At 66.4% G+C, this 8,277-nt stretch overlaps 1 protein-coding gene across 1 annotated transcript in view; it reads left to right on the forward strand.

Moving 5' to 3' along the window:
• The window catches only part of SMG5 (SMG5, nonsense mediated mRNA decay factor), a 22,374-nt gene that overhangs the window by 10,296 nt on the left and 3,801 nt on the right, over positions 1 to 8,277 (forward strand). Inside the window, exons 7-14 of the mRNA XM_025040844.1 lie at positions 5 to 124; positions 453 to 661; positions 1,269 to 1,406; positions 1,534 to 2,133; positions 3,304 to 3,479; positions 4,405 to 4,480; positions 5,042 to 5,217; positions 6,099 to 6,257. Coding sequence (XP_024896612.1) covers positions 5 to 124; positions 453 to 661; positions 1,269 to 1,406; positions 1,534 to 2,133; positions 3,304 to 3,479; positions 4,405 to 4,480; positions 5,042 to 5,217; positions 6,099 to 6,257 — 1,654 coding nt within the window. The remainder of the gene's footprint in view (positions 1 to 4; positions 125 to 452; positions 662 to 1,268; positions 1,407 to 1,533; positions 2,134 to 3,303; positions 3,480 to 4,404; positions 4,481 to 5,041; positions 5,218 to 6,098; positions 6,258 to 8,277) is intronic.

Consider the following 8,277-nt stretch of genomic DNA (forward strand, 5'->3'; position numbering starts at 1 on the left):
GCAGCGGGGAGGCCACCGGCCGCTCACCGCCGCCTCCTGGGCCCCCCTGTTTCAGATGCAAAGACGTCAAGAGGCTGCTGGTGAACTTCATGTATCTGCAGAGCCTGCTGCAGCCCAAGAGCAGGTGAGGGCAGCGCGAGGCGCCTGTGCCCTGTGAGCCGTGGGGGCGCCGGCTGCCTCCCGGGGTCCCCAGCCAGCTCGCCCCTTCTCGGCCTCCCTCGCTGTTTCGCCCACGGGTTCTGGGCCCATTCTCCCGGCAGCTCTCCCTCTGGTACGGAGTGGGCTCTGGCCAGATGTTGAAGGAGCCACTGAACAGAAGCCCGCCGGTGCTGGCCCCTGCCGCCCTCTCCCGTCCCCCATGGGACCCCCTGAGCCCGTGCGTGGTACTCCCTGCTCTCTGCCCGCCCTGGCCCCCATCGCTGACCTCCACTGCCACTCCTGCCCTCCTGCAGCTCTGTGGACGCCGAGCTGACGTCGCTTTGCCAGTCGGTTCTGGAGGACTTCAACCTCTGTCTCTTCTACCTGCCTTCGTCACCCAACCTGAGCCTGGCCAGTGAGGACGGGGAGGAGAACGAGGGCGGGTGTGCCTTCCTCCCGGACCTGCTCATCTTCCAGATGGTCGTCATCTGCCTCATGGGTGTGCACAGCCTGAAGAGAGCAGGTGCCTCTGCCTGGGTCCCCCCTGCCCGCCGACTTCCAGGACCCTCGCCGGTCTTCCCTGCAGCTGCTGCTTTGTAAACTCTCTCCCGCAAGCTGCCCTTGCCACCACCGTGTCACGTGTGTCACTGCTGGGCCGGGGGAGGGTCGGGGATGGGGCCTTGCCGGTCAGGACCTCCTGGTGAGTGGACGAAGGCAGCCACGCATCCCCTCCCCTGCTCACCCCTCCCACGAACACACCGCTGAGGCCAGGACCCGGGTGGACAGGGTCAGGTGTGCAAACCTTCCAGGCAGAGGTGAACGCGGAGCAGGGTTGGGGAGCAGGGAGGACACAGGCAGGGCTGGGTGTGAGGGTACTGGGGTTTCGGGGGGAGCCTTGTGTAGACAGCAGAGCCAGGGCAGGTGACGTGACGAGAGCACATGTATGTGAGGAAGCGCCCGGGGAGCTGGCGCGTCCTAGGTCAGAGGATAACGGTGCAGAGCCCGAGGGACGTTTTTACCTCAGAAGCAGCTTTGAGAGGTGGTCAGACCCTTGGAAAGGTTGGGACGGGTGAGGCGGGTGGGAGTGGCCAGGGCCCCGGGCCCCTGACTCCGGGCCCTCCCGGCCGCAGGGTCCAAGCAGTACAGCGCAGCCATCGCCTTCACCCTGGCCCTGTTTTCCCACCTCGTCAACCACGTCAACATACGGCTGCAGGCCGAGCTGGAGGAGGGCGAGAACCCGGTCCCCGCGCTGCAGAGCGACAGCACAGGTGCGGGCGTGGGCGTGGGGATCCGGGGGGCACACAGGCGTGGCCGGGGAGGTGGCGTCGAGGGCGTCTCCCCGCTCCTGGCCCCCAGTTTGTCCCTAGGCCCCACGTGACCGTTCTCTCTCCACAGACGAACCCGAGTCCAAGGAGCCCTTGGAGAAAGAGGAGGGCCCGGGGCCCGAGCCCCCGCCCGCAGCACCTCCAGCCAGTGAGGCCAGGAGGAGCCGCAGGTTGTCTCGCCTCTCCTGCCTCCGGCGGCGCCGCCACCTGCCCAAAGCTGGGGATGACAGTGATCTGAGCGAAGGCTTTGAGTCGGACTCGAGCCACAACTCGGCCCGGGCCAGCGAGGGCTCGGAGAGCGGCTCCGACAAGAGCCTCGACGGTGGAGGCGCAGCCTTTGACGCCGAGACGGACTCAGAAATGAACAGCCAGGAGTCTCGGTCAGACCTGGAGGACATGGAGGATGAGGAGGGGACACGGTCCCCAGCCCCGGAGCCCCCTCGGGCCAGGTCGGAGGCTCCCGAGTCCCTCAACGGCCCCCTGGGCCCCAACGAAGCCAGCATTGCCAGCAACCTGCAGGCCATGTCCACCCAGATGTTCCAGACCAAGCGCTGCTTCCGACTGGCCCCCACCTTCAGCAACCTGCTCCCCCAGCCCGCCGCTGAGCCTCACGCCCTGGCCAGCTGTAGGCCCTGCGTCAACGGGGACGTGGACAGGCCCTCGGACCCAGGTACTGGGCAAGGCTCCGGTCCCCACCTCGGTCCCACTGGCACTCGCTGAGGGACCCCTGCTCTCTGCCAGTTCGTCTGCCCCCACTCCCCACTCCCAGCTCCCAGCCTGTCTCGTGGTTTTATTTGGCTCCCCTGCACCCCGCCCTCTGGGTTCGGGGCTTTCCTCCGCACATGACAAGTGTGGCTGTGCCCCTCCCTCCCCCCCCCCCGCCCAATGCTATCCCAAGTCCCGCCAGGGCTCCCGGAAGCTGGGAGAACCCGCACTCAGCAGGGCCGTGGGTTAGAGTGAGGCCTGAGGGTCTCCCCTGCACAGGGAGTGGCCGGTGGCGAGTGCTGGCTGAGCTGCCTCCTTGCCAAGCTCTGGACCCTGTCTTGCCTTCCTTTCGTGGCAGTTTGGTGCTGGACAGCTCCCCAGTCTCGGTGCTGGCCTTCCTCCCCCCGCCCCCCGGCCCGCTGTGCGTGCTGCTCCCTCAGGGCTGGAGCACGCTTCCTCTCGCGCCCCGAGCGTGTCGCTCGGTTAGTTCTTACTCGCCCTGTAGATGTTTTCTTAGTGACTCGGTCTGGACTTGCGAGGTGAGTAGGTGTCCTCTCCGTGGGCTGCTGCGGCCTCTGCACCTGCGCAGCTGCAGCCCTTCCCCCACAGCGGTCCGCCTTCCCTGCTCGCCCGCGGGCCTCCCGAGGGCAGGCCAGCTGCGTTCGTCCTCAGTGCCGAGCACGTTGCCCGGCCTGCGGGGGCACCGAGGAGACGGGATGAGTAAAAGCAGTGAGGAGGCCGACGCTCCGCTGGAGCGACCCGCCCAGCGTCTCGGAGCGTGTGAAGTTGGCGGGGCGGGAGCTGGAGGCCCCGCTGCTGGGCCCCTGACCTCCCCCCGCCCTCCGACTAGCCTGTGCGGGGCCCTTCATAAATGTTGGTTGAGGACAGCTGTAGATCAGTCTCCCGAAACAGCCTGAGCCTAAAAGAATCATATTTAAAGTGGCACCAGGCTCTTGACTTACAAGCAGCTGTCTGGGAGGTGGTGGGCCCAGGCACGCTGGCAGGGGAAGGTGATCCCTCCGCCCTCCTGTGAAGACTCTTAGGGGAGCCCAGGTGAGTGAGGGTTGCCTGCCCAGTGAGCTCAAGCCTGTTGCCATGTGCCACTGGCTCACCCGCCTCTGTCCCCCATCCCCAGCCTCTGAGGACGGCTCTGAGTCAGAGGGGAGTGAGTCCAGCGGACGCTCCTGTCCGAATGAGCACAGCATCCAGGAGAAGCTGCAGGTCCTGATGGCCGAAGGCCTGCTCCCCGCCGTGAAGATCTTCCTGGACTGGCTGCGGACCAACCCCGATCTCATCGTCGTGTGCGCGCAGGTGTTGCCACAGCCCCACCGCCCTTCCCCTGGTCCCGGGGTGTCAGCCAGGCTGGGGCAAGAGTCAGTGCAGCACCTGCTCGTGGGGCTTCTGGGCTCTCCGCAGGGGACGCCTAGGCATGACCGTGGTCCTGGGAGAGCCTGTGGTCCGGGGCGCCCCCTGCGCGGGTAGGAAGTGAGGAGGCTGCGTGTTCTGTGTCGCGGCTCAGTGCCGGGCGAAGCCTCCACCAGGGGTGGCCGTGGTGCGAGCGTGCGTCAGCATCTCGGGAAGGGGGCCGTGCTGGGTACTGACGAAGGAGACAGGTCTGGGGCTGGCAGGGTTTCCAGGCAGGGTGTGAAGGAGCCCGGGGTAGGGACAGGAGGCCGGCTGGAGCTAAGACGGGCTCCTCCCCTTCGGCCTTGGTTTCCATCTTGAGCCTCTGGCGTCCTGAGGCTTCTGCCCCACTTCGTTCAGGTAGCACACCTGTCCTGCGGGGAGGCACCCTGTCCTTGCGGGTCCCCCTCGTCCCTCAGCGGGAGCGGCTCAGGGCCAGGCACACACTCGGCTGCATGCTTTTTTCGGATGACAGCCTAATCAGTCCCGTTCAGTCACCGGGGGAGGTGCAGCATGGTGGGGATGTGGTCGCCTCCCTGCGGAGTGTCCGCGAGTGGGCACGAGGCGTGGAAGACAAGGTGCATGCGGGACGGGAGGAGGCCTCCCTAGGCGCCCGGCTCTTCCCTCTGCCTTCTCTGTCCGAGACGCCTTCAGCTGCCGGTGAAGGGCGGCCAGGCTCCGTGGCCACCCTCATCCCTCACGGGCCCGCTTCCTGTTTCCAAGTCCTCCGCCAGCCCCGCCGGCCTCTGGTCATTTTCCAGCAGACCCTTCCAGGCTGGTGACCACAGTCCGCCTACCGCCCTCGCTGAGGCCCCTCTGCCTCTGTCCCCAGAGCTCTCAAAGTCTGTGGAACCGCCTGTCGGTGTTGCTGAACCTGTTACCAGCTGCTGGTGAGCTCCAAGAGTCTGGTGAGCAAGCCCTTGGCACACCCCTCCCCCCGCACCCCTCCTGAGCCCTTCCCCCTCCGGGGACGCCTGCCCTCACCCTCGCCCTGGCCCTCGCCCTGGCCCTCGCCCTCGCCCTGGCCTTCGCCCTCGCCCTGGCCCTCGGGTGAAAAGGGTAATGGGAGCCACTGCTGACTCACACGGCAGCCATCGTGGCCGCTCTGGTTTCTCACCCCAGCACTGCCCCACTGTGGGCAGGTGGCCTGGTCAGCTGGGAGTGTGCTCCCTGGGGAAGGCAGTGAAGTGGGCAGGAGCAGAGTCACGGGGTCCTGGAAGCCAGCCTCAGCCGCTGGTGCCATCCAGGTGCCTGGGTCACTGAGAGTCAGCCTTGACCTCTGGAGCCCATCCGTCTGGCTCGTCCCCTCCTGCCACTTCCAGATGGATCCCTCCCTCCCCGCCTCTCGACTGCCCTGCAGTTGGAGCCTGCGGCCCCCACATGTCCCTTTCTTCCCTCCATCTCCCCACCGGCCCGGGGGTGTGTCATCGTCAGCCGGGCAGGCGGCCCCATGGGTCCTCTTTCCCCAGGCCTGGCCCTGTGTCCTGAGGTGCAGGATCTTCTGGAAGGCTGCGACCTGCCCGAGGCCCCCTCCAGCCTGCCGCTCCCCGAGGACATGGCGCTGCGGAGCCTGCCCCCGCTGCGGCCCGCACACCGGCACTTTCACTTTGATGCCGACCGGCCCCTGCTCAGCCCGGCGGAGGAGGTGAGGGGAGGAGGTGAGGGGAGGAGGTGAGGGGAGGAGGTGAGGGGAGGAGGTGAAGGGAGGAGGTGAAGGGAGGAGGTGAGGGTGCTCGGCTGCTGCCGTCAGGCCAGGCGCGGTGGCAGAGCAAGGTCTGGAGCGGCCGCTGCCCCGCCCGGCTGGGGGTGTCCCTGGGGCTGTGCTGAGTCCTTCATGCAGCGAGCCCCCTGAGCTTTCCCTGCTGGGCAGGGTGTCCTCGCACAGGGCCTCTGTGTTCGGACAGGCCGCCTCCCCCGGCCCACTCTCTCTAGAGGACAGGTCACAAGGTCCTTAGAGCTTTGGGACCTGCGTCAGCCTTTTTTCTACTCTGCCACCCCCCCACCCCCAGCTGACTGAGGTCAGCGCTAGATCTTGGAGGGAACGTGCTGCCCACCTGGTCCAGTGACTTTCACCTTAGACCTGTCTGTCACCACGTGGGCCACCTGGGGGCAGCAGAGGGAAGCCAAGCAGACACCGCCCCCCCCACCCCCGCACCATTGCTGTCTCCAGAGCAACTTAGCTTTAGTCTTCAGTATTTTTAGGGTTCTAGGTGGGGTGTTTCCAGTGGGGAAAAAAGTCCTGTTGACCAAAAAAGCAAGTTAGACACGCTGGCCAATCTCAGCCCCTCGTTTCACACACGGGCTCTGAGACGCAGATGGCAGTGGAAGTGGGTGTCATCACCCCCACCCTGGTGCCCACGGGCCTGGTCCAAGATGTCTCTGCGTGCCCACTGCCCTGCTGGCAGCTGGGGCATCTTGCCCCGCCCCCCTGCCCCGGCTGCGGGGCTTCCCAGGCAGCGCCGGCGGCTGAGGGCTGAGGCGGTGGGTGGCCCTGCTCAGCTGGCCGACGCACGTGTTCCCTCACAGTCGGTTGTGCGCATCTGCTGCATCCGCAGCTTCGGCCATTTTGTCGCCCGCCTGCAAGGCAGCGCCCTGCAGTTCAGCCCGGAGGTCGGCATCTTCGTCAGCACCGCCCAGGCGGAGCGGGAGAGCCTGCTGCAGCAGGCCCAGGCCCAGTTCCGCATGGTGAGTCGGCTGCCCCGCCCGGCCCACTGGGGTGGGAGGCACAGGCACAGCCTGCTGGGGGCGTGGCAGCTGGGCGAGCCGGCCAGTCCAGCGCCCGGCACGTGGTGCTGGGGTGCGTGCTCGAGGGGTGAGGACCGGGAGTGGAGGGGAGCGCACAGGTCCTGGTGTGTGACACGGCACGGGCAGGCGCCCTCCCACCCCACGGAGGAGGCCGTGGCCGGCGTCGCCTCTTCTCCCCCAGGGAGCCACTCCACAGCGTCCTGGGCACTGGGGCTGCAGCTGCGAGAGCAGCACAGACCTCCGCCCGTGAGGCTCGCGCCTTGTGGCGGCACTGTGGGGCCTGCGTGGCCCTGGGCGGGTCGTCCTCCGAGCCACGCGGCACCAGGACATTCGGGGTGGTGTCTGGCATGGTGGGCACAGCCCATGTGGCTCGGGGGCCTCGGGTTCTTCACTCAGCCGCCCCCTCCCCACACCTGCCCTTGCCAGCCCAGGCGTCCGCACCTCTGAGCCCCTCCTGCAGGCCGTGCACTTGGCCAGAAAGGCCACAGTCCCCCAGAAAGCCCTTTGCTGCCTTGAAAGCAGGGACCTTTCGTTTTAAAACAGACCTTTTGCGTTCAGCCCTTTATTGCTGCTCCCAGGGGAGAACAGGGGAAGGTCCGTGCTGCGGAGACGGTGCGTTCTGTAGGCCTTTGCTGTAGCTTGAAGGGCGTGGAGGCTTCTCCTGGGGCAGGGGCACGCGCCCCTCTCCTGTGGTGCTGGACACCCCGGGGCCTGCGGGGACCGCCTCCGGCTCCGCCTTGGTCACAGGGTCCCTCCCGCAGCTGCAGCAGTGTGGTTGTCGTCACGGCGCCCCTCCTGTCACTCATCAGGCTTTCTCTGTGCTGAGCTGGGTTTGCATGTGACATCTCGTTTGCCCCCACGGCAGCGCGTGGAGTGCGTGCTGACACCTCGTGTTTTTAGATGAGGACGCTTAGAGTGACCAGAATGACCAAGGGGTTAGCGGTGACTGTCCCGGCTCTTGTCCTTGTCCTGCAGGCCAGGTGGGGCTGGAGACCACCGCTCCTGCCCTCTGGGCCTCCAGTGTCTGCTTGGCTTAGGGACCCTCTTCTGCCAGGACCTGGCTTCCTGAGGGCGTGTCGCCTGCATCCCTGAGATGCTGGGAGCCAGATTCATGCAGCCGCCCGGGTGGACCCCCACTCACCCGCGCTGGGCCTCCGAGGGGCTTATCGCAGGGCCCGCAGCCCCCTCTGCAGCGTGGGGCTTCACAGCTCCAGATTTAGCCTAAAAGTGAGGTTCCTGGGCCCGCCGTGCTCTGCTCCTCGGGGGCCTGGCCGTGAGGAACGGCTGTCTCCTGCCCTTTGGGCAGGGCCAGTCTTCGTGGTGCGGGACTCTGCAGGGAAGGGGGTGAGGGAGGGCCCAGCACAACCGTCATTAACCATCAAGTCCTTAACCATCAAGCCGAGGACGTGGGGTCGGCACAGGCCGTCGGCTTCGTTCACTCTCCACTCACTCCCTACTCCAGTTTTCTTTTCCGGGCCCCACACCGTGTCTGGTCATCGCGTCCGCTGGTTCCCCCAGTCCGACAGCCCCTCAGTCCTGGTCTTCCCTGGCCGTGACATTTCCAGAGGGTGCGGGGTGGGCTCTTCTGTGGCACGTCCTTCAGCTGGGCTCCATCTGGAGCCCCTGCGTGGTTGCGGTGTGACGGTCACAGAACTGTTTTCAGCACCACTGCGACGGTGCCACTTTGGCTGTCACTGAGCCTTCAGTGGCTCCTCGTGTCATTCAGGGTCGGTCCCCACCTATGACCTCACCCTTTAGACCGTATAATTTGCACTTCATTCAGAAGACAAAGGAAAATCATCAGAGGACTCGTGGTTGGAGCTGTGACAGACGCCAGATGGTTTTGGATGTGTCTGGGTCGTGGGCAGAGCGCCATCACGGGGTTACGGTGGCCAGGCCTGTGCAGTGGGGTGGCCAGTGTGGAAGGACCGGGCGGTTTAGGGCTGCACCCGCCAGGACT

This window comes from Pteropus alecto, unplaced genomic scaffold (genome assembly GCF_000325575.1).
Source record: "Pteropus alecto unplaced genomic scaffold, ASM32557v1 scaffold49, whole genome shotgun sequence".
NCBI classification, from domain to species: domain Eukaryota; kingdom Metazoa; phylum Chordata; class Mammalia; order Chiroptera; family Pteropodidae; genus Pteropus; species Pteropus alecto.